The 26,080-nt window shown below is 42.7% G+C and overlaps 1 protein-coding gene across 5 annotated transcripts in view; it reads left to right on the top strand.

The window, feature by feature from the left end:
- MYO1H (myosin IH) overlaps window positions 1-25,483 on the top strand; it is a 111,909-nt gene extending 86,426 nt beyond the window's left edge. For all 5 annotated transcript variants that reach the window (XM_069961379.1, XM_069961375.1, XM_069961377.1 and 2 more), the window contains 16 exons: window positions 4,520-4,600; window positions 5,883-5,988; window positions 6,118-6,235; window positions 9,029-9,142; window positions 10,498-10,574; window positions 10,703-10,771; window positions 12,943-13,027; window positions 14,331-14,490; window positions 16,861-16,944; window positions 19,476-19,569; window positions 19,707-19,762; window positions 19,910-20,045; window positions 20,625-20,695; window positions 22,427-22,524; window positions 23,926-24,022; window positions 24,776-25,483. In XM_069961379.1, the coding sequence (XP_069817480.1) occupies window positions 4,520-4,600; window positions 5,883-5,988; window positions 6,118-6,235; window positions 9,029-9,142; window positions 10,498-10,574; window positions 10,703-10,771; window positions 12,943-13,027; window positions 14,331-14,490; window positions 16,861-16,944; window positions 19,476-19,569; window positions 19,707-19,762; window positions 19,910-20,045; window positions 20,625-20,695; window positions 22,427-22,524; window positions 23,926-24,022; window positions 24,776-24,802 (1,473 nt within the window). In that variant the 3' untranslated portion in view covers window positions 24,803-25,483. The remainder of the gene's footprint in view (window positions 1-4,519; window positions 4,601-5,882; window positions 5,989-6,117; window positions 6,236-9,028; window positions 9,143-10,497; window positions 10,575-10,702; window positions 10,772-12,942; window positions 13,028-14,330; window positions 14,491-16,860; window positions 16,945-19,475; window positions 19,570-19,706; window positions 19,763-19,909; window positions 20,046-20,624; window positions 20,696-22,426; window positions 22,525-23,925; window positions 24,023-24,775) is intronic.
- Window positions 25,484-26,080: the final 597 nt, after the last annotated feature.

The following is a 26,080-nucleotide window of genomic DNA, read 5'->3' as shown; positions in this document are numbered from 1 at the left end:
AGAAAAAAATGTTTTCTTTGCATTAAAATATAAACATATATATACACTACCGTTCAAAAGTTTGGGATCACCCAAATAATTTTGTGTTTTCCATGAAAAGTCACACTTATTCACCACCATACGTTGTGAAATGAATAGAAAATAGAGTCAAGACATTGACAAGGTTAGAAATAATGATTTGTATTTGAAATAACATTGTTTTTACCTCAAACTTTGCTTTCGTCAAAGAATCCACCTTTTGCAGCACTTACAGCATTGCACACCTTTGGCATTCTAGCTATTAATCTGTTGAGGTAAGCTGGAGAAATTGCCCCCCACGCTTCTAGAAGCAGCTCCCACAAGTTGGATTGGTTGGATGGGCACTTCTGGCGTACCATACGGTCAAGCTGCTCCCACAACAGCTCAATGGGGTTCAGATCTGGTGACTGTGCTGGCCACTCCATTACTGATAGAATACCAGCTGCCTGCTTCTGCTGTAAATAGTTCTTGCACAATTTGGAGGTGTGTTTAGGGTCATTGTCCTGTTGTAGGATGAAATTGGCTCCAATCAAGCGCTGTCCACTGGGTATGGCATGGCGTTTCAAAATTGAGTGATAGCCTTCCTTATTCAGAATCCCTTTTATGGTGCGTTCACACCTACAGGATCTGCAGCTGATTTTCTGCAGCAGATTTCATTTAAATAACTGAACACAGCATCAAATCTGCACCATCAAATCTGCTGCAGATCCTGTAGGTGTGAACGCACCCTTACCCTGTACAAATCTCCCACCTTACCAGCACCAAAGCAACCCCAGACCATCACATTACCTCCACCATGCTTAACAGATAGCGTCAGGCATTCTTCCAGCATCTTTTCATTTGTTCTGCGTCTCACAAACGTTCTTCTTTGTGATCCAAACACCTCAAACTTGGATTCATCCGTCCACAACACTTTTTTCCAGTCTTCCTCTGTCCAATGTCTGTGTTCTTTTGCCCATCTTAATCTTTTTCTTTTATTGGCCAGTCTCAGATATGGCTTTTTCTTTGCCACTCTGCCCTGAAGGCCAAAATCCAGCAGCCGCCTCTTCACTGTAAATGTTGACACTGGTGTTTTGCGGGTACTATTTAATGAAGATGCCAGTTGGGGACCTGTGAGGCGTCTGTTTCTAAAACTAGAGACTCTAATGTGCCTATCTTCTTGCTTAGTTGTGCAACGCAGCCTCCCACTTCTTTTTCTACTCTGGTTAGAGCCTGTTTGTGCTGTTCTCTGAAGGGAGTAGTACACACCGTTGTAGGAAATCTTCAATTTCTTAGCAATTTCTCGCATGGAATAGCCTTCATTTCTAAGAACAAGAATAGACTGTCGAGTTTCAGATGGAAGTTCTCTTTTTCTGGCCATTTTAAGCTTTTAATTGACCCCACAAATGTGATGCGCCAGAAACTCAATCTGCTCAAAGGAAGATCAGTTTTGTAGCTTCTGTAACAGGCTAGACTGTTTTCAGATGTGTGAACATGATTGCACAAGGGTTTTCTAATCATCAATTAGCCTTCTGAGCCAATGAACAAACACATTGTACCATTAGAACACTGGAGTGATAGTTGCTGGAAATGGGCCTCTATACACCTATGTAGATATTGCACCAAAAACCAGACATTTGCAGCTAGAATAGTCATTTACCACATTAGCAATGTATAGAGTGTATTTGTTTAAAGTTAGGACTAGTTTAAAGTTATCTTCATTGAAAAGTACAGTGCTTTTCCTTCAAAAATAAGGACATTTCAATGTGACCCCAAACTTTTGAACAGTAGTATATATATATATAGATAGATAGATAGATAGATATATAGATATATATAGATATATAATATTAAACAAGTAAAATTACATATAGATAAAAAAGACCACATAGAAAAATGATTTGGCAAGATACAGGTGCTAGGAAGTGTCTAATAAAGTGCCCCATCAATATATAAACATAGCCCCAATATAGTGAACGATGTCTAGGCAGTATTATATACAGACAAAAACCTCAGTAACATTAACACTCTCCCATATTACTAATAGGGTCACAGCTGTCTACGTACGTTTCGCCAACACAGGCTTCTTCAGGGAACCAGTTTACACGGAATGATTATGGTTCGAATTTTCGCGATAACGGTTGCATTTGAGCGATAATCCGCTCGTGTCAACACAGTGAGCGATCAAGCGACGAGCAAGAAATCGTTCATTGTGATCTTTCAACATGTTCTCAAATCGTCGTTGGCCGTTCGCTAAAAATTCGCAGATCGCTTTGTGTAAACAGTCTTTCACCGATTCACCCTATGTGTGAGATAGGCTTAAGCAATCTTAAAACGATCGCAATAACGATTTTTCCAAAAGATATATCGTTCCGTCTAAACACTGATCGTTATAAAAAAACACATTGTTACTTCGAAATCGTTAATCGTTTGATTGGGCGAATTATTGCTACGTGTGAATGCACAAATATAGACACTTATTAGGGGAAACGCACCTATAGTGTAATTTCCCTGCACTTAGCATGGTTTGTTCTGGTCTCTGTAAAATTTGTGAGGGGTGAGACGGACTGGACCAGCAAGAGTCGACAGCTTATGTGACGTGACATCACCAACTTTACAGAGACCTAAACATGCCATGCTGTAGTAAGTGCAGGAAAAATGTACTATAGGTGCATTCCCCAAAATAAGTGTCTATTAGTAATTTTTATAACTTTTGTTGGGCAATAACATATCCTAAAATTATTGATTTCTAGAAACTACAATAAAAACAGAAGCTGTTTTATTGGCCGGCAGTCATTTAACGGCAAATAACGGCCATTTTTTTTAAAATAATTGGCCGTTATTTGCCTTTAACCCCTAGACGACCCTGGACGTAGGGTTACGTCATGGAAGTCTGTCCCCAGACGACCCATGACGTAACCTTACGTCATGGGTGTTATTCCCGCTATGAAGCGCGCTCCGGAGCGGAGCGCGCTTCATAGCAGGTGGGGGCCGGCTGCAATCAGCAGCCGGGACCTCACCGGTAATGACACGCTGCAGCGATCGCGCTGCCGCGTGTCATTAACCCCTTAAACGCCGCGATCGCGGCGCGACCGCAGCGTTTAAGTGTAAGTGACCGGGGGAGTCCCCTGTCACTTACCGATCGGGACCCCCGCAGTGTGACTGCGGGGGTCCCGATCGTTGAAACGGACTGCTGGAGGTCTCTTACCTGCCTCCATGCGGTCCGATCGGCGCTCTGCTACACTGAGCCTGCACAGGCAGGCTCAATGAGCAGAGCGCCGATAACACTGATCAATGCTATGCCTATGGCATAGCATTCATCAGTGTAGAAATCAAACTAATGTATGTACAAGTCCCCCAAAGGGACTTCAAAAGTGTAAAAAAAAAAAGTTCAAAACACTATTACACTACCCCAAAGCCCCTCCCCCAATAAAAGTCTAAATCACCCCCCTTTCCCATTATATAAATAAAACATATAAAAATGAATAAATAGATAAACATATAATATACCGTAGCGTGCGTAATTGTCCGATCTATTAAAATATAACAAGCGTCATTGCGACCGGTAAACGGCGTACACGAAAAGAGGGGAAAAAGTGCGCAGATTACCGATTTTATGTTACATTATATATTTAAAAAAATCAATAAAAAGTGATCAAAACGTCCGATCTTCACAAATATGGTATTAATAAAAACTAGAGATCATGGTGGAAAAAATGACAACCCATACAGCCCCATAGGTGAAAAAATAAAACCGTTATAAGCGTCACAATAGGCCCATTTTATTAATATTTAATTGCCAAAAAAAAGGATTTCATAAAAATATATATATATATATAACATTAGAGAATCTGTGTAACCTGCATATGGTTGTGTTCGGGCTGACCTATAGAATAATAGTGTCATGTCGCTGTTACCATATAGTGCATTACGTAGACACAGGAACCCCCCAAACGTTACCATATTGCTTTCTTATTTACGATTTCACCTATTTATATCTTCATAAATAATATATTTGGGATTCCCTCATACATGTTATGGTAAAATGAATGACGCCATTACACAGTACAACTATTCCTGTAAAAAACAAGCACTTACATGGCTTGTAGATAGAAAACTGAGAGTGCTGGAGCTCTTAGAAGGGGAGGAGGGAAAAACGAAAGCACTAAGATCAAAATTTGCGCGGTCCACTGGGTCATTTTGGGCCTGGTCCTCAAAGGGTTAAATGATGGCCAACCATTAAAAACAGCCTTCATTTTGGCGGTGTATAAATAGAATCAATGAAGCCGCATCACAGAGAGGAGGGGTTTCGTCACATTTGGGGGTGGGTGGGACTGGATGTGGTTCAAAAAACCACTGCATCGGCATACCCGCACCTGCGCCAATCTATTTATGTAAAAATCTTAAAGTGATGTACCTGCTGGTACATTCGCTTTAATAGCAACATGTTATAAGGCAGGATGAAGATTATAAGAAACTGTATATGTTTACTGCACATTTACACCAACTAAATATTTTTCAGGTGCTTATAAAATCTAAGAATTATATCTTAAGGGATTGTTTCCAAGCTTCTGAACTTGACAACAGAAAACGGCCTGAGACTGTAAGTTTGGGTATATTCCTTTATGCATGTCAGCTGAAAGTTTGCATATTTGCAAATTTAGGCTATGTTCACACTACGTAAGTTCCGTAGTAATCACAGCCGTTGTTGCCGATTTGCAACAATGGCTGTGATTACTACTGAACTTACGTAGTGCTGCCCTCTATGGAATCCCGGCCGGAGTGTATACACATAGGCTAGGGATCCCTAGCCGCACCACTATTCATTGATTAGCAGACTCAGAAAACCTGTCAGTGCACACAATGGAGCGTGCAGCTCCGGCCGCACGCTCCATTGCGTGCAGCTGGAAATTGTGATGCGGACGTGCATGGATGCACCCGCATCCCAATTCATCAGGAGTTAAAGAGGACCTGTCACCCCAGGCTCCCGACCCCCGCTAGAGCTCCTCATACTTACTTGATCGCGCCAGGTCCCGCTTCTTCGGCCGGTCTCAGGACGGGGATATACCCGCAGGAAGCCCAGCGCACCGCTGAGATGAGTCCGACACTCATAGAGAATGAATGGTGAGTCCGACCATTCTTTCTCTATGAGCGCCAGACTCATCTAAGCGGCGCGATCATGTAAGTATGAGGGGCTCTAGTGGGGGGTCGGGAGCCTGTCACCCTGGCACCGGGGTTGACAGGTCCTCTTTAAGGAAATCTGGCTGGTATTGCAGTACCGGCCAGGATGATCTTCTCTGACACCGGTCGTTCCATGACCTGGCCAGGTCACGGAACGGCCGGTGTCTTGCACCATGCGAACGTGGCCTTAGTATGGAGGGAAGCAGGGACTTGAAAACTCTGTATCAAATAAAGTTGAACCATATATATATATATATATATATATATATATATATATATATATACATACACACATACACACAGATATATGGAGAAAGTAAACAGGTAATCCAGGTATTTGTAATGTTTGATAATCCTTTTACAATTAAAAAAAAATGCATTCGAAATCTTTTCATACGCCTTGAATACCCCTTTACGTTCATGTTTGCCTATGTTTTAGGCAAAATAACGGGCGTTGTTTGATAATGGCGGCCGTAAACAATGGTTAAGAACATTACTGATGGCTGTCGTTGTAGAAAAACTGACTTTATTTTAAAAACAACGACCGTATTTTACATAAAATTACGTTGTGTGAACATAGCCTAAATCATAAAGGAATATCAGATTTGTCATTGACCAATCAGTACTAACTGTAAATGTATAACAGGCAAGTAAAGAAAATATGGAGAAGCTACTCACCTCACTCTTTGTATCTGTCCTTTTAGGTCACCACCCAGTTCAAGAATAGTTTGACAAGTCTAATCGAAATCCTAATGTCTAAAGAGCCTGCGTATATTAGGTGTATTAAACCAAACAATGCCAAGCAGCCAGGTAAGAAAAGACTGTATATAACATATCCATAATCATGGCTCAGACCAGGCCTGTAACGGTTCACCATACATAGAAAATTATGTATATTTTTTGCTTGTGTTTGCAATTCTGTCAATCAATTCACCACAGGAATATTTGATGACGTGTTGGTCCGACACCAGGTGAAATACCTAGGACTAATGGAGCATCTAAGAGTCAGAAGAGCAGGATTTGCGTACCGCAGGAAATATGAGACATTCTTAGAAAGGTGATTGGCAGCCTTGAAAAATAGTCCTAATTTGTACAACTATACGTTGTTGTTTTTGTTATATATATATCTTTTTTAAGTGGAATAAAACTAAACATTTCACAGAACCAAAGTTTGGTTTCTGGTATATGGTTTGGGCTATACAGCTTGTGATTTGTTTCAGGGTCAATAATAGCAACATTCAATGTGATTTGAGACCAAGAAGTCATCAAACTTAGATTTCTGGTTATGGTTGTATAGCAAGTCACAATGTGCGTACAAATTCGCCATACAGCCATAGGCATTAGGCTGCCGTTACACACAGCAGTGTTTTAGAAAACTACAGTTTTTGACCCAAAACTAAGGGCCCTATTAAACGGAACGGTAATCGGCCAAGTCGGCCCAATTTGGTCGATTATCACTCCGTATGAGACAAACATCAGCCGATGAAACAATCCCCGGTCATGTAATAAGCCCAGTAAATGAGTGTTGATCTAGCAGATTGGCATTCGTTTACAGTATTGATTGCGCCTTATCAACCTGAGCAATAGTGCCCTAAGAGTGGATTCAAAAGGAATGGAAAATATAATGTCTGATACTTCTGCTTTCTTCTGGATCCACTTCTGGCTTAGGCTCACAAACTCACAAACTCACAAAAGCAACGAAACAGTAAGAATTATCACAGTCAGTCATATACAAAAGCAAATGCAAAGAGTGAACAAAATACAAAAGCTAGCAATAGTTATGAGGATAACAAGGAGCCGGATCAAGCAAATGGCCAAATTAAGATAAGTATAGGAGAAAAAAAACTCTCAGTGGTGAGAAGAGGAAAACGGGAATTTAAAGGAGTACCCTGGAAAATACAAATCAATTGGTGTCAGAAAGTTATATAGATTTGTAATTTACTAAAAAATCTCCAGTCTTCCAATACTTATCAGCTGCTGTATGTCCAGCAGGAAGTGGTGTATTATTTCCAGTCTGAGACTCCATTGCTCTCTGCTGCCACCTCTGTCTGTGACAGGAACTGTCCAGCAAATCCCCATAGAAGACCTCTTCTGCTCTGGGCAGTTCCTGACATGGACGGAAGTGGCAGCAGAGAGCACTGTGTCAGACTGGAAAGAAAACTTCACTTCCTGCAGGGCATAAAGCAGCTGATAAGGACTGAAAGACTTAAGATTTTTTTAAAATTACAAATCTGTATAACTTTCTGACACCAGTAACTAAACTATTTTTAGTCTCCAGACTACACCTTTATAAAAAATGTCCTTCATTTTATTGATCATGACCTACTTTTAACTTAATTTTGTGAACCTTTAAAATTTTCAGAATTCACAAAAAATATTAAAAATATTTTCCCCCGCTGTTGGATTTGCATTACCATATACAGTGGTACCTCGGTTCCCGAACTTAATTGGTTCCGGAAGGCAGTTTGAGAACCAAGCAGTTTGAGAACCGAGCAGTGTCTTCCCATAGGAAATAATGTAAATGTGATTAATTGGTTCCAGCAGCCACCAATAATTACCTACAATACTTATTTATTACACTGATAAGTGCTCAGTATAATCACTACAGTACAGTACAGAACAGCACTATACTGTACAGGACATTAAACATAAGAAATGTTCATCAGAACCAGCAATTGTAGTACAGTAGTCACCAACTCCTCACCCATCCTTTACTGTATAGCGTCTCCCCCATCCAAGCACTGTAATGTATGGGAGATTGTGGTGCACTGCCTGTACTACTACTGCACTGTATATGCACTCCAGCAGTCTTATACAGCACTGTACTGTATGTGAGCCTCACAACTGCTTAACTCGCCACCATCTACAACCCACAACCCACCATCCACGCTCGCAAAAACGTTTGAAAAACGTTTGAAAACCGAGCAAAGTTCGAATTCCAAACACTACTTCTGGGTAAAATTTTCGTTCGAATACCAAGCAGTTCGAGTTCCAAAGCGTTCGAAAACCGAGGTATTACTGTACATCATTTAAAGGGGTTATCCAGCATTAGAAAATTATGGCCACTTTCTTCCAGAGACAGCACCACTCTTGTCTCCAGTTCAGGTGCGGTTTGCCATTACACTCAATTCACTTCAATGGAACTGAGTTACAAAACCTGCACCCAAACTGGAGACAAGAGCGGGTCTGTCTCTGGAAGAAATCAGCCATGTTTTTCTAATGCTAGATAACCCCTTTAATTTGTAGGATAACTGAAAACACAATTGAAAGATTGTCACTAATAACCAAGAAAAATGGTCAGTGTTTTGTCTGACTGACTAACAGCACAATATTCGGAGCATGGGACCCACACTATTAAAAATCCAGAGGGGTGAAGGTTGTGTGTAGCATCACAGCTTAGATCCATTTACTTTAATACAACTAAGCTGCAGTACCACACACAAACTGAGGACAAGAGTGGTGCTGTTTCTGGAAGATAACCCCTTGAAGCTTTCTCTAAGGGCCACTTCACACTGAGTAAAATTGGCGGAATCCCGCCAGCCTCCATATCATACTGGCTGTCTATGGGAGGCTCGCATAGAAGAATGGACAATTCTTCCTCGTGGAGAGAGGAGGCACACGCGCCCTCCCATAGACAGCCAGTGTGACACGGAGGCCGGCAGGATTCCGCAAGTTTTACTCCTTGTAAACTGACCCTAACACTTTCACTGTTAGGAAGGCCTCTAAATCAGACTCACTATCTACCAAATAGGAGTAATATAGATGGCCTGATGGACTGTAGTGGGTTACATGTTTCAAGATTGTTCACTTACATAAAATAAGATTACCTGGGTCTTTATTTGCAATATAGGTATAAATCATTGTGCCCACAAACATGGCCAAACTGGCACGGTCCTGCAAGAGAAGGCGTGGAGAGACTGGTGAAGTATATTGGGTACCAACCAAATGAATACAAGCTCGGAAGGTAATGTCAACCAACTTTACATTGATTTCTATGGGTTTACCTAACTAAAAGGTCAAAATATTACTGATTGAATAAATATAATATACACTCCAGAAAGATATACAGATTTGTAGACATGTATTGAAATAACTCAAACCTACAAGTACTTATAAGCTGCTCAATACCTCATAGGAAGTCATGTAGTCCTTTCCAATCAGATATGGTGCTCTCTGCTGCCACCTCTGTCCATGTCAGGAACTGTGCAGAGCAGTAGTTAATCCTTATAGCAAATCTTCTTGCAGTGGACAGTTCCTGACATGGACAGAGGTGGCAGCAGGGAGCGCCACAAAAGAGACTGTAAGGGGGTTGTAAGCTGTAGCTACCATGGAGGCAGACCCCTGCTGCACTGTCCCCATAGCAGTTGCATGGTTTGCCTACATGGTAGCTAAGCCACTGTTTTTTTAAAAAAAACTTTATACATATAGCCACAAGGTGCCTCCCTTTCTGTTAAACTGTAGTCCATGCTCCCTCTGTGCTGATATTTGGTCTTTTCTCTGTTTTCTTCTGGCTTGGTATTGTATGACAGCTATTCCTGAGAGAACACGGAGTAGGACAAGTCTTCACTGTGCATGTATACAGCTGCTACGAGTCCACATTGAGTAGCAGAATCCTGGGGGGGCTCGTATTGTATGGTCAGCTCTCCTGTCACACAGCACCAAAACCTCTGTAACCACACAGTGACATTATACTGACTGATTGGCTGCATGGTAAACATGCAGAGTAAGGCTATGTTCAGACTATGTAAGAGACTGGCCGGGTCACGGAACGGGCGGTCTCTGAAAAGATCATCCATGATCTTTGCAGCCACAGAGTTCTGATGCGGACGCATCCGTGCATGCCCACATCTAAACTCTCCACAGCACACTATGGAGTGAGCAGCCAGAGCCGCTCGCTTAATAGTGTGCACTGACATGGTTTTCTGCGGCCGCTATTCAATGAATAGTGTCTGCAGAAAACTGACATGTCAGTTTTTTGCGGCGCCGCTAGGGATCCCGGCCGGAGCGTATGCTATGTGTATATGCTGCGGCCGGGATCCCATAGACAGCAAGGTAACGTATATTTTCGTAATAATCAAAAATATACGTTGTGTGAACATAGCCTAAGTAATATAATTAGTTTGTTAATTGCCCTCAGTTGATATGCAACCTGCATGGTGAACAGGTGCCTTTCCTTGCATGAGTAAATGGAATATTATATATATATATATATATATATATATATATATATATATATATATTTTTTTTTTTTTTTTTTTTTTTAATTTTTTTTTTAATCTATTTATATTATTGGACACTAAGTTTTATAATCTTTTTCAGGACAAAGCTGTTCATACGTTTTCCTTGTACATTATTTGCCACTGTGGATGCATTTGAAGTGAGAAAGCATCAGTTGGGTATGTCCATTATTACTAACCTGTCAACCACATTGGTTTTATCACTGGCTATATACAGTATTATTAGGATGCACATTTTATTTGTTTGTACTTTTGCCCTAAATGTGCTTCTTTTCTTTAAATTTTAGTTTCTAAAATCCAAGCCAAATACAAAGGGTGTTTAGGAAAGAGAGCCTTTATGAAACAGAAGAAAGCAGGTACAGTCACCCATGGATTCTGCTCTTATTTCCGTACTCCAGTAACCTGTTCATTTTACTGTATTATTGGGGTGCTAGCCTGGAGATAAGGGCAAGGATAGAAATGGACTTAATGTACAGTGACAGATGACCGGGATGGTCGGTGGTATTTTTGTGGTCACGGCCATTGTGAATTATGAATTCTTACTACCAATCTGAGAATATCAGTAATACAATTATTACTGGACTTATCTGATAGTGTAGTGTAGAATAAAAATGGCACCGCTTGGAACTCTTTTATCTTTGCTTCTTGAATTTGCTTAGCGAGGGAAAGCCCAGGCTCAGGTCGGCAATGGTGGTCTCTCTCTTTAAAAATCATTGCATAAAACAAATGAGAGCTGAAGGGGAACCTCTAGGTTTTAGCAAGCAGTGGCAATCTAGGCCTCAATAAAAGATCTGTACCAGAGCGCCCACCTGCTATCTGCCTTCTATAATACGGGAGGGGAAGGGGCATTTGGGCCACTGGTCTCAGGACTCTTGCCACTAAAGAAAAAAAAAGATTTACTGTCAGTTCCACAGGGTTACGTTTACTACTGACAGATGGTTCGTCAGGGGTTCCATTAGATTTAGTGGGAAGAGCCGCACAACATAGAGGGGGAGATTTATCAAAGGGTGTAAAATTTAGACTGGTGCAAACTGGCCACAGCAACCAATCACAGCTCAGCTTTCCTTTCAGCACTGCCTAAAGCTGAGCTGTGATTGGTTGCTGAGGCCAGTTTGCACCAGTCTAAATTTTACACCCTTTGATAAATCTCCCCCAGAGAGTTGAGTTTATCAAAGTAATGAACACTATTACAGAACCCAGCTGACACACCAGTTATAAGTCAGTAAGGTCTGCTGGATGCCACCAGTGTTTGTCACATAACAGGTCCACCAATGCTGTCAAGGTTTCTGTCAAAGTGGAAGTAAATCACTTTCAACAGGGCCTTAGTTGAAATATTGACTATTGGAGAAGTTTCCTTGCACTTAAAAAAGGGAGGGATTGCCATTGTGGTTGGGGCCACCCTGTTAAACGGGAACTTTCAGTAGGTTAGACGAATGTAACCTGCTGATAGCTCCCCATTGTGTATGGGGTGCTGAAGATAAAGGTATGTGTGTTACCTTCATCCTCTGCACCATGCCCATGCAGTGTGTAGTATAATCCTGTGTCCGGTTAGGCCATTTGCAGCACTGGGGGTGGGGCTAACCCCCCCCTCGCAGAGCAACGCTCCGGCATGCCCCCGGCCAGCCCGCTCCACTAATAATCACCCCCCAGTTCTTCAAGTGGCCTTAAAGGACACAGGATTATATCCTCACCGCCTTGTATGCAATATGGAGTATCAGCATGCTAGATTCGTCTAACCTGCTGATAGTTCCCCTTTTAGGAGGTGGGTCACCCCAAAAGGCAGGGACAGAAACTATACTGAGCCTATAGTGCACTTCCCTTGCTCTCTTCTTTTACTTGAACTGCTCTATCCACTTCAAGGATTAGTGCAACCTATATCACTGTGAGATTGAATTTGGTCAACTGGATGTTTTTTTTATAATTAAATTAAAAGTTATATTTAAAACCTAATTGAGCAAATCCTCTTGTTTGCAGGTACCCTCATTAATCCCATCTAGTTGTGACTATAGGAGAAGTAAGCTTACTCTAGCTTATTAGCTAGCTAGTTTATAAAGTAAATCCATGGGTACTGTAGGTAACTCCACAACATATTTAGGGGGACATTTACTAGGGTTAGCGTCTCAAAGCCGGTCCTTAGTAAAATCCTGCTGCCTTAGCATTTGGCTGATCCCTTAAGAGGTCTACACCTCTAAATGAATCCGCCACTGAGAGCAGAGGAGCGCAAGGCTTCCCATTGACACACTGAGGCAGACAGTATTCCGATCAGACTCCTGTTTTACTCAGTGTGAACGTACCCTTAGTGTCTCAGTTTTTTTTTTTTTATTGTTTCTAGATATATCCAATATCATCTCCCTGTGATGGGGCAATTGTTATCTGCCTCCATAGCGGTTTTTGCCTTCCTCTGGATCAACACTGTAGGGTTTCTCTAGGTTGAACCTGATAGACTCTGGTCTTTTTTCAACCTTATTAACTATGTTACTGTGTTACTATTGTCACCTCATCTACCCTTTTCCTTTATCTATAATAGCTATCAAACTGGAATCCTGCTGGAGAGGAGTTCTGGCCCGTAGAAATGCCAAGAAGCGAGCATGGGCTGCACAAACCATACGGAAGTAAGAAATGCATGTGTTTGTAGCCACATAAGACAGCAGAATAAAAGGTTTAAATCTTAAAGGGGTTATCCAGGCTTAGAAAAACATGGTTGCTTCTTCCAGAAACAGCCCTACTCGTCTCCAGTTTGGGTGCAGGTTTTGCAACTCAGTTCTATTGAAGTGAATGGGGCTTAATTGCAAACCACTCCTGAACTGGAGACAAGAGTCTTACTGTTTCTGGAAGAAAGCAGACATGTTTAGCTCTGGATAACCACTTTAAGAAGCCAAGTTACATAAGGATAACCTCATTGCTAAATTCATGTGTTCATAACACAAAGAAAGATGTGAGCGATTCCATGCAGTGGCCCCTACAGGTGAAGTGTAGCACTACACAATGTAATGTGGGACAAAGTAATGTGTGGTTGCACTTAGTCCTCCAGAGCAGGAGCTGCTCTGTGCAGTAGTCGCCCCCTCTTGCTCACAGTCACTTGTACTTAATCTGCTGCAGATTTCATGTTGAGGATTGCAGATTTGATGCTGCAGGTTTCTGTCATTTATTTGTAGTAATGAAATACACAGCATAAAACCTGCAGCGGGTTAACATACTCTGCCATAGGGAAGCATATTCCCATAACATATTTACATTAAAGGGGAACTGTCAGCAGGTTAGACTAATCTAACCTGCTGATAGCCCCCTAATTCGCACGGAGCGCTGAGGAGGAAGGTATGTCTCTTACCTTCCTCCTTGGCGCCATTCCAATGCAGTTAGTTGATCAATCCATCGCCCGGAACACCGTTAGGAGCACTGTCGCACTGAGGAGCACTGCCCGCCCACCCGCTCCATTGATTACCATTAGAAGGAGCGGGCCGGCTCGTCACGATGGGGGTGGGGCAGTGCTCCTAACTGTGCTCCGGGCTGTGGATTCAATTACTGACTGCACAGGAACAGCGCAGAGGAGGAAGGTAAGACACATACCATCCTCCTTGGCGCCCTGTGCACATTAGGGGGCTATTTGCACATTACACTTGTCTAACCTGCTGATAGTTCGTCTTTAAAAGGAACCTGTCATCACTTCAACCACAAGTCATTGGGGCAGTCCTTGGACACTTCTTCCGGCCCCATTGGCTTTGATTGAGAGTTTTCTCCATTTTTGGTAGAAGAGATCTCTCAATCAAAGCTGGCAGGGTACACAGAAGCCACAGGAAACTATTCTTATAACCCTTTATTCAAGCAGCATGAATGTGACAACTAATTCCCTTCAAGGCTAAATGTTGTGTGAATCGGCAACAAAGCAACGTTTCTAAACATTTTCTTAATTCTTAGGTTCATTTGTGGCTTCATAAACCGGAATGGAAAGCCCAATGACAGTAATAGAGAATTTCTTTGCATGATGCATTACAATTACATCGTGAAACTAAAGGATCACGTGCCTAAAAATGTACTAGACAAGACCTGGCTACAGCCTCCAAAAGCTATGGAAAAGGTAAGAAAAAAATGCCTATCATAAATGGAAGAAATATACTGAGACATATTAGAGACAAAATTTTGAAGAGCAGAAAGAAACAGCAAGTAACTAAATAGAAAAATTGAAAACAAAAACATAGGAAGCAAAAAAAAAACTAAGGGGGAGATTTATCAAACTGGTGTAAAGTAAAATTGTCTTAGTTGCCCCTAGCAACCAATCAGATTCCACCTTTCATTTTCCAAAGAGTCTATGAGGAATGAAAGGAATGAATGGAATCTGATTGGTTGCTAGGGGCAACTATGACAATTCTATTTTACACCAGTTTAATAAATCTCCCCCAAAATGTTTGCATAGGTAACGCTAACTAATATCTGTATAACATGTTGAAGTGCTCAATTTATTCTAATTGATTGTTCTTTGTATTTGTTCTATTGCGTATAGGGCCTTTTACATGGGACGATTATCGTGCAAAAACTCGTTAAATAATTCGAATTTAAACAATAATCTTTTGCTGTAAATGCGGCAATGATCAAACTATGAACGAAAAAAAATCATTGTTAAAGCGACTCTGTACCCACAATCTGCCCCCCCCCCCAAACCACTTGTACCTTCGGATAGCTGCTTTTAATTGAAGATCTGTCCTGGGGTCTGTTCGGCAGGTGATGCAGTTATTGTCATAAAAAACAACTTTTAAACTGGCAGCCCTGTGTCCTTTGGCCGTGGCTTAGTTTGTGTATGCATTAGGCTAGCACAACCTCTCCGTCCCTCCTCCCCATCCTCACCATTTTTCCTATTCCTCTGCAGTGAAAACTACACATCTGCTTAACGATCCAGCCCATGTGCCGGGCTTACACAGCTGATGAATAGGAGACAATCTGCCTGGAGCATTTCTAATGATGAGGAGGGTGGGGAGGAAGGACAGAGAGGTTGTGCCAGCCTAATGTATACACAATGTAAGCCATGGCCAAAGGGTATGGGGCTGCTAGTTTAAAAGTTGTTTTTTAGGACAATAACTGCATCACCTGCCGAACGGACGCCCAGGACAGATCTTGGATTAAAAGCAGCTATCCGAAGGTACAAGTGGTTTGGGGAGGTCAAATTGTGGGTACAGAGTCACTTTAAAGGGGAACTATCAGCAGATTAGACTAATCTAACCTGCTGATAGTCCCCTATAGCGCCCGGGATGGTGAGGAGGAAGGTATGTCATTTCCTTGATGCTGGACCCACACTATTAGTTGGAGTAATCTTTGCTCGGGAGCACCGATAGGAGCACTGCTGCGTTATTGCTGCTAATGAAAATTAATGCTGTACTCTTAAAGTGTCACTGTCGTTTCATTTTTTTTGCAGAAATCAATAGTACAGGATGATTTTAAGAAACTTTGTAATTGGGTTTATTAGCCAAAAAATGCATTTTTATCATGAAAAAACAGTTTCAAGCTCTCCCCCATGTCTTCATTGTTTTCTATGGAGAGGGGAGGGGTGGTGGGAGATAAGGCACCAAAACAGGACAACAAAGAGTTAATTTACAGCTACATCATCGGGCTATCTCCTCTGAAGTAAGCACCTACCTCACCTACATCTGAATACCGCTTTTACACAGCTCCCACTGTGTAATCCTTTGTTCTCTGCTCTCTGCTGGCGACAAATCTCCCTCCCCTTCTCCATAGATTAGACAAAGCACAACTGATGTAAACTAGTCGAGATTTCCTGATAATGAGCAGTGAATGAAAGAGAGGAGGGGGGGGGGCCTGGGGAAAGTATTTTTGAATGCAGATAATGGCATATTTGCCTAATAAACCCAATTACAAAGTTTTTTTCAAATCGCCTGGACTATTGATTTCTGCAAGAAAAAAAACAAAAACCGACAGTGACACTTTAACGGTGCTAAGGAGGGGAGTTTACCCTGACTAAAAGCATGGGACTGGCGCCGAGGAGGAAGGTAAAAGACATACCTCCCTCCTCAGCGTCCCGGTCGCTATAGGGGGCTATCAGCAGGTTATCTAAGTCTTTCAGTGTTAACACTCATAGTTCACAGTATATAGATAAGATCGCATTAATGACTTTTCACAGCGATTTTTCTTCTCATCTAAATCATTAAAAGAAAAAATCCTCACTTGTCGTTCGCTAAACAGGTGATTATTTATCTGTGCATGTAAAAGGACCCTAAGTGTGCTCACGGCCGACAGTATTTTGCACCAAAAATAACAAATGACTGGAAATGGTTGGAAATGTAAGGATACGTTGACAGCGTGAGTTTTTAGAAAAGTTGCAAAAATTTGCGACAATTTGGCGAACACTTTCCCATGGTTTATATAGATTTCTCTAACATGCATATTGAATGACATCTTTTGGAGACTGAGATGAAAAGTTTCTCCCCTTTTGTTTTAGACCTCAGAATTGCTGCATAAACTATGCATCCGAAACTTGGTGAGGAAATACTGCCGATCGATTACTCCTCAAATAATAGAACAGGTATGTAATCAGCTGTATTAGAAAATAGTGCTGATGACTCTGACTTTGTATTCTTTTCACACTATACACTATGGAAAAAAGTATTGGTGCACATACACACATACAGATAGTGCATACAGTTAAAGGGGTTGGACACTTTATAGTAAAATAGTTCAGTGTACAGTATTAGGCCGGGTTCACACTATGTATAACACCTGTCGTTTGTGACCCGGCCAGGTCACAGAACGGCTGGTGTTACTGAAGATCATCCTGGCTGGTACTGCAGTACCGGCCGGATGATCTTCCTTTTTGGTGAATTCGGATGCGGACGCACCTGTGTGAGCCAGCATCCCAATTCACCACTGCACTCAATGGAGCGTGCGGCCGGAACTGCACGCTCCATTGTGTGAACTGACATGTCTTGTGTGGCCGCTATTTAATAAATAGCGGCCGCAGAAAACTGACATGTCAGTTTTTCGTGCAGCTGGATGGAATCCCGGCCAGAGCGTATACTATGTGTATACGCTCCGGACGGGAATCAAGTAATTCAAATACAATGTATGATTTGAATAAATCACGTCCGTTGTTGCAAACTGCAACAACGGCAGTGATTTATTCAAAACATATGTTGTGTGAATATAGCCTTAGTAAGTGTACTGACTGTATATACTGATAGCAGCTCCCTGTGTACCTCACAGAGCTAAAATCAGACTCCTCCAAGCTGGGCTGCCTGCTGTGGTGAGTCTGTCCATAAGATGGCCGACATGGAGGAGCATGTGACCATGCCAGTGTCCACCACTGAGTCTTTATATTCCTATGGTGGACACTGGAGGCATGGCATGGTCACATGCTCCTCCATGTCGGCCATCTTATGGGAAGCCTCACCACAGAGCAGGGCAGCCCAGTCTGGAGGAGGGGAGTCTAATTTTAGCTCTATGGGGTACACAGGGAGCTGCTGTCAGTAAATGAAGTGAATAAACTTACTTATACTACACACAACCCCTTTAAGAAGTTAAGCCTAGCAGGCGGCCCCAGCAGTTGCTGTCATCTGACTGTGTAAGATCACCCAGGCCCAGTCAGATGACAGCTAGCCCACACTAACTGTACCTTGCTGCTGAAAAATGGGACAATCAAATGGCAGTATTACTAGAGGTTCTGGGCTGAGGGGCCTAGGCCAAACCCTGAAAAACGGCCTCATAGAATTATCCCTTTTCTACCAAACCTTATAGCTGGTACAATGCAGTCAAACAAGTAATATTCTACTCAATGCCCCATAATGACAAAGTGAAAAAACAGAAGGCCAGAAATCTTTGCTTATTTATTAGAAAAGGAAAACTTAAATATTCCATTGACATAAGTATTTAGATTTCTCAGATCAGATTACTCAGTACTTAGGTTGAAGTAAATTTACAGCCTATAGTCTTCTTAGTCTTCTATACAGCAATTACAGCCTATAGTCTTCTTAGGTATGATACACAAGATTTGTAGACCTGGATTTAAGGATTTTCTACCATTCGTTTTTGCAGATCATCTCAAGCCCTAGTCAGGTTGGATGGGGATCACCAGTGAAGCCATTCTAAGATCTCTCCAGAGATTTTCAACTGGGCTATAGTCCGAGCTCTGGTTTGGCCACTCAAGGACATTCCCAGAGTTATCCCTAAGGGTCCCTTTACACAGACAGATTTACTTGACATATTATTAAAGCCAAAGCCAGGAACAGATTATAAACAGAGAACAGGTTCAATAATCTGTCAGATAAATCTCTCTGTGTTATGCTGGGTTTACACGGAGTGATTATTGTGCGAATTTGCACGATAACGATCGAATTCGAACGATAATCGTACGTGTAAACGCGGCGAACGATCGGTAAATCGTTCATTTTGATCTTTTAACAGGTTCTTAAATCGTCGTTCGTTGTTCGCAAAAAACACCTGTTTCCAGACGTAAACCTTCATAAATACAGCGCAGGAGGAGGCCATGCCTTCTTCCCACCTTGTCACGCCCCCCTCCCCCCGGCCTCCCTTTCGCAGGCTATACGGCAGGCGTACACCACAGAAAAGGCATGCACAATGATAAATCCCCCCATAGCTCTCAGGCAGGGGCGTAACTAGAAATGGCTGGGCCCCATAGCAAACTTTTGATTGCCCCCCCCCCCCCCCCCCGACTGACCACTAAACGGTCAAGTGAAGTCATAACTACATAACTGCTAGCTCTGGTCAGGAGTGCTTGCAGTTAAAGGGACATTTGCAAAACCCAGGAGACCAGCAGGGCCACCCGATGCTGCAAATGATGACGGCTCAGGGGGCCCAGTGTATTGCAGGAGCAGGCCATGGGGCCCCCTGATGCGGCGGGCCCCATAGCAGCCGCTATGGCTGCTATAGTGGTAGTTACGCCCCTGCTCTCAGGGAAGGCGAGGCTTATTGTAACCTCTGAAAAGTGATCCTGTTCCCAGATTTTGTCCCTGATCCATAGAGCATGCAATGTGTGTCCTGTAAGTAACGCCTTTATATTCTATCTGGCCAATCAACTTCATTCTTTTCCTATGTATGCAGATGCGACAGAAAGTTGTGGCCAGTGAACTTTTCCTAGGGAAGAAGGAAGGCTTCGAGCAAAGTATCAACCAGCCGTTTGAAGAGTCTCGGTTAAGTATGTGAGAGTACATAGGTTTTATATTACTGATGCGTTTTAATTATGGCATGATATATATATATATATATATATATACATAGAGAAAGAGAATCATGCTGATGATATTCTGAATTTTTTACTCTTTTATGTCTTAGCTGAACAGGATATCAGTCCAAAAGTCCATCAGCTCATGTTATATGACAAGATGAAGGTAGGCAATTTTTATTAGCATATTTTATGTATTAATATTAAATTATTTTGGCAGTAATGTTCTCTGTGCTTTTGCTCCTCCATACAGTATCTAGTCAGTTAGTGAGATTGCATAGACCCGGATAACTTTTTTTCCCCCATATCTTAGTATGGCATTCCAGTAATAAAGTATGACAGAAATGGATACAAGGCTCGGCCTCGGAATCTCGTGCTGACGCAGACAACGCTATATATTACCGAGCAAGCCAAGATCAAGCAGAAGATTGAATACACAAACCTGAAAGGTAAAGGAAAGAAGAGTTTTTGAATCCTTGTCTGCAGACAAGAGAGAATAAGTTATAATATTGCAATGTAATAGGATCCTACTGGATCTCTATTCCTAGAAAGCAGAGTAATGAGGGAGCTCAGATGGCTAAATAAAGCTGACATATTAAGACTATCTTCACAATATGTTGTTTTCTGGATGTTTTTTGACGGCCGTCATTTTAAAGGAGTATTCCGCTCACATTTAAAGTGGTTATCCAGTCAAAAAAATTTCTTTCAAATCACCTGGTTTCAGAAAGTTATATAGATTTTTAATTTACTTCTATTTAAAAATCTCAAGTCTTCCAGTACTTGTCAGCTGCTGAACGTTCTGCAGGAAGTGGTGTATTTTTTTCAGCCTTACAGTGCTCTCTGCTGCCACCTCTGTCCGAGACAGGAACTGTCCAAAGCAGGAGAGGTTTTCTATAGGGATTTGCTACTCATATGGACCGTTCCTGTCGGATGTCAGGAGAGCACTGTGTCAGACTAATATAGTATTGTGAATAAAATAAATTGTAAAAATAGTCAATAATTATTAACCAGAATATATATTTTTCTAGAAATATCTGTCAGTAACTTGAGTGATGGCTTCTTAGTCATTCATGTATCTCCAGAAGACAATAAGCAGAAGGTAGGAAACCTCTCCTGAATTTCACATGAAATCGTCTATTATCTAGAATGTGGAATAACTGAATATCCTTATTTATCTTGAAGTTATGTAAATTATCTTACATAGACCCTTAGGGTACGTTCACACTTACCGGATCCGCAGCTGATTTCATTTAAATAACTGAACACAGCATCAAATCTGCACCATCAAATCTGCTGCGGATCTGCTGCAGATCCTGTAGGTGTGAACGCACCCTTAAAGGGAACCTGTCACCCCCCGTGCCGGGGTGACAGGCTCCCGACCCCCCGTTAGAGCCCCATATACTCACCTAATCCCGCCGGGTCCCGCTTCTGGAGGTGGTCGGGTGATGAAGATCTCAGCCGCTGCAGCCCGGCGCGCGCGCTGAGAAATGAGTCCAACACCCATAGAGAATGACGGAGCGCTGGACTCTCCTGTCATTCTCTATGGGTGTTGGACTCATCTCTCAGCGCGCGCGCCGGGCTGCAGCGGCTGAGATCTCCGTCACCCGACCACCTCCAGAAGCGGGACCCGGCGGGATTAGGTAAGTATATGGGGCTCTAACGGGGGGTCGGGAGCCTGTCACCCCGGCACGGGGGGTGACAGGTTCCCTTTAAAGAGGACCTGTCACCCCCCGCGCCGGGGTGACAGGCTCTCGACCCCCAGCTAGATCCCCTTATAGTTACCGCATGTCGCCGAGTCCCGCTGCCGGAGCCGGTCCTGGGACGGATATATTCCGGCGAGAAGCCGGCGCGCGCTGTGGAGATGGGTCCGACGTCCATAGAGAATGAATGGAGCCGGACTCATCTCTGCTGCGCGCGCACGGCTAAATTCATTCTCTATGGACGCCGGACCCATCTCCACAGCGCGCGCGCCTGCTTCTCACCGGGATATCTCCGTCCCGGGACCAGCAGTGGAACTCGGTGACATGCGGTAACTATAAGGGGATCTAGCTGGGGGTCGATAGCCTGTCACCCCGGCGCGGGGGTGACAGGTCTCCTTTAAAGAGAATGTACCACTAGCTACATCTTTATGATTTTTTACATGAATAGGCCTGCGCAGGCATGAAGCACTGGGGGCCCCAGTGTGATGATCTCTGCATCACACTGGGGGGTCAGCGGGCCCCCCTCTAGTGCTTCATACTTGGTTGGTTCTTGGGAATAAACTCGCACCATGCACTGGAACCAGGCGTGATACAGAAAAAGGACCTTGGCACCAGCATCCCCGTGCAAGTCTATTTATGTAAAAAAGCACAAAGCTATGTACCTAGTGGTACATTCGCTGTAATCTGTGTCAATGCAAACCAATATAGATGAGCATGTGATGAGCAAGTCCGATCATTCGGCATTTGAATACTGGTGGCTGAAGTTGTTGGATGCATCCCCAGGGATTCCAGAAAAACATGGATACAGCCTATGACCTTTTCCCTGTTTTCCTGGACTCTTTAGGGTTGCATCCAACTTGCAGCCATCAGTAGTCAAATGCTGAATGATCGGACTAGAGAGAGTTCTTTATGCGTATTGGGGTGCTTATAGGCACAAAGTATAATGTCCACAATCTATGCAGTAGGGTCTGAATTCAGCTGTAGCCAAGTATTAATTCTATGAAAAAATGTAATTATGCGGTAAAATTGAATTGAGGTTTCGCTACATTACTTTTTGTGTGATTTTTATCCAGCTGATAATCGTAAATCAATGTGAAAGTGTGACATATTCCTAATTTTCTTGACTACAGGGTGATGCTATATTACAGTGTGACCATATCTTTGAGGTGGTCACCAAGCTGTGCATGCTGGCTTCTAAACAAGATGCTGTCAACATATGCAAAGGATGGTAAGATATGAAGATTGGAAACCTATCTGTATACCTGCCTCAGGTGGGAACTGCTGGGTGTAATAGTATCCAGATGCCTTATGTGGTGGAAAGAAGGGTCACGATAAGCTGATGCCAGCAGTCTGGCTATGGCTTACCCCGACCCACAGACAATACAATACATTTGGCTAAATGTTCATGTGTATGGAGAGATCACAAGAAATAACTGTTGGCCAAACAAATGAAAGGCTAAGGCTTACAGTTATTGAAAGTGTATAGCCAGCTTTACTAGCCCAGTCCTATTCCTCCTAAAAAACAAGGTCTATGTGCAGAATGAATAAAATCTGTACCTATTTCTATAGTAAGGTCTCTGCTGCACAGCTTCCAACAAAGGCTGAGGCTTCCAGTGAGTTCAGAAGCCTTTAAAGGGAAACTCTGGTTAAGAAAGAGTTAAAAAGGTACTCCGGGCTGGGGTCATTTTTATTGTACGGCTGGGGAGGGGGCAGATATAGAAGCCGCCAGTCACTTACCTCCTCGGTTCCAGCGCCGGGTCCCAGATCACGCTGCCCCCTTCTCCTGTCCGGCTGCAGCTTCCCCAAGGCATCTCAGCCATTTAGCGGCCGAGGCGGGATCTTGCTACAACAGCTAAATGGCTGCGCTGCCTTGAGACGTCACTTCTCAAGCCGCAGCTCAGACCAGGAAGCAGCAGCCGGATGGGAGAAAGGGGCGGCGCGATCCGGGACCCGGCCGTACAATAAAAATTACTCTGGCCCGAAGTACCCCATTAGCCCTGTTTATTCCCTACCCATAATCTGTACTTATTTGTAATAAGTTTCTATTACATGAAATGGCCTGTTTGTCTGCAGCACATCCTGACTCACACCCTGAAGCTGCTGAAAATCCTTTCTTCCTGTCCACTATGTCCTCCCCCTCCCTTCTGAGACAGTGGTCACATGATCTCTGTCTCTTCTATTGCCAGGCAAGCTGTAATCCAGCCACCAGTTACATCACACAGTGATCACCTGGCCAGGGGCGGGGAAGCAACCGCCTCTCCTGAGTAGAATAGATACTGTGCTTATTGTGCAAAGCAGAAGTAGATCAAGCCAGTGGTGGGCAGATACTGCAAGACAGGGGTGGGTTTCTGGCAGTTGGCATTGAGGTGCAATGCATGCTGGGAGATGCCATGTAAAACTGGGATCATTTGTAAAGGTTTTAATATGGGGCTAGGAGCAGCGTAGACAAGCAGAAAAGGTGTCAAACAATTTGTATATCGACATGTAATGTCCATTAATATAAATAAAATGGGATAAGGTAATTGTGAGGTTGGTGCCGGTTTGTTACACTGACCCATTTCACATCCTGTGTGTTGGTCTAGATTATTATGTATCTGAGAATAATACACTATTACTTTTTACTTCCTAGCATCAAATTTATTTTTCAAAACAAGAGCGGACTCATTGATTTCACGACGGCAACAGAGTACCAGGTGTACAAGGCCAAGAATGGACACCTCACTGTGGTAAGATACACACGGGGGGAGTCACTCCTCATCATCAAGCTTTATACCCCAAATATATCCATATTTTATATTGTGAAAAAGACCAAGACTGTGATATAAGCCATTTGTTATTCCTAACAAAGCCCTTTTAGGACAGACCAAGCAGTGCTCGTGATGAGTGCTGATCTCCGTGATCGACATTCATTACTAAGCCTGAAGGCGGCATGATGAGTCGTGCAGCCTTTCAAATCTATCATTGTTGGATGCAAGTTCATTGAATCAGGATTTTCTCTGCACACATACCTGTACAAGTAACAAAGAAATGTAACAGCCAGCTCACCTGTATAAGGATTGCGGTGCTCAGATCTACACTTGGCCAAGGGCGATTGCAAAGCCCACCAAGAAAAACATCATGATCCAGCCCTGCAGAAAACATTGGATCTTTTTTCCTCATAAACCTGTACGCAGGGAGTACGCTGCACATAGAGATGAGCGTGACTTAAGCTTTTTTGGCATTTAAATACTGGTGGCTGACAAAATTAAATACAGGGGGTCCTGGGGGGGGGGTCCTGGGATACACAGATTGAGCCATAGGCATGCTTGAGTTTGATTGTTTGGCATTTGAATACTGGTGGATGAAGTTGGATGTAGCCCTAGGGAGTGTGGGAAAATATGGATATAGCCTATGGCTGTATCCATGTCTTCCAGGAAACCCAAAGGCTGCATCCAACTAGTCTTGCATACTAAATAAATACTGACATTATTGCATTTCAGACATCGCCAAGATTAAAATCCAAATGAAGTTCGGCATAACCTGAGGATGACATCTAATACAGTACTGGGACTGTGCAGCAAGCATTTATCTATGTGAGACTCCAATCCACTTTGCTGTTCCATTGAGCCGTGTAGTTTCCTATTACTTTGGTTCAAGAAAAAGAAAAGTGTTCTAAGAGCTTATCAAGATGCGTCCCACAGCTTAGATGTTTTTATTCCCAAACCACGTTGCTATTTCAGAATGACAATTGACAGACACTTGTGCTATTCAATGGTAGATCGGTACTAGGGATCCCTGAAAGTACCTAACAATATGAACATAATGTTGGCCTTATTACATGTCATTAGAAGAAAAAAAAGAAATGATTTAAAACAGCAAGGTAATAAAACATGTTCATCATACAACTACATATGTACTGTCAAAGTTATCGATGACCTTGTGACCTCCTGAACATTCTTGGTGTTATTTCCACATTAGTATATTGGCATGCACCTAAAATAACTTTTGAATTACGATATACTATTATTTGCCTACAAGTCTTTATCTGGAAACCATTTATATCAGTGTCCCCCAACCTGTAGCTCTCCAGTTGCTGCAAATCAACACTTCACATTATGCACTGACCACAACTGCAGGAGAGGCAGAGGTAGGGAAGGCCGATATATATATACAATGACAGGACTTTTACAGGTTTACCAAGTTAACTCATGGTGTTGCTCTGATAAAATGGCATCTGTTGTAATGTTTTTTAACATTTGTCAATTTAAAACAAAAAAAATTTACAGAAACTGTTAATGTCCGTGTAATCCAATTGTTTCCAACCTTTATTCTTTCCAACAGATGTGGAACTTCAAGTCTCATGCTGGCAGCATACTTTAAAAGTTGGACCAGTGGTCTAGTCATACAGATGTATCCAGTTGATAAGGAGTAATTCAGCACTACAAAAACATGGCCACTTTCTTCCAGAGACAGCACCGCTCTTGTCTCCCGTTTGGGTGCAAGTTTTGTAACACAGTTCCATTGAAGTGAATGAAGCTTAATAATAATAATAATAATAATAATATTTATTTGTATAGCGCCAACAGATTCCGCAGCGCTTATTGGAAACTACACCTGAACCAGAGACATGACCGCTGCTGTCTCTGGAAGACAGTGGGCGTATTTTTGTATAACCCCTTTAACTTGATCACAATGATGCATTTAATGCAATGTTCTAAATGACAGGGATCATGTTAACCTTGGCTACCATCCAGAGCTGTGGAGTGGGCCTCCACATAGTGTAGCCCTGGATACATCTATACATA

The sequence above is a fragment of the Dendropsophus ebraccatus genome, chromosome 3, assembly GCF_027789765.1.
Source record: "Dendropsophus ebraccatus isolate aDenEbr1 chromosome 3, aDenEbr1.pat, whole genome shotgun sequence".
Taxonomy (NCBI): Eukaryota; Metazoa; Chordata; class Amphibia; order Anura; family Hylidae; genus Dendropsophus; species Dendropsophus ebraccatus.
This window is presented reverse-complemented; position numbering and strand designations above follow the sequence as displayed.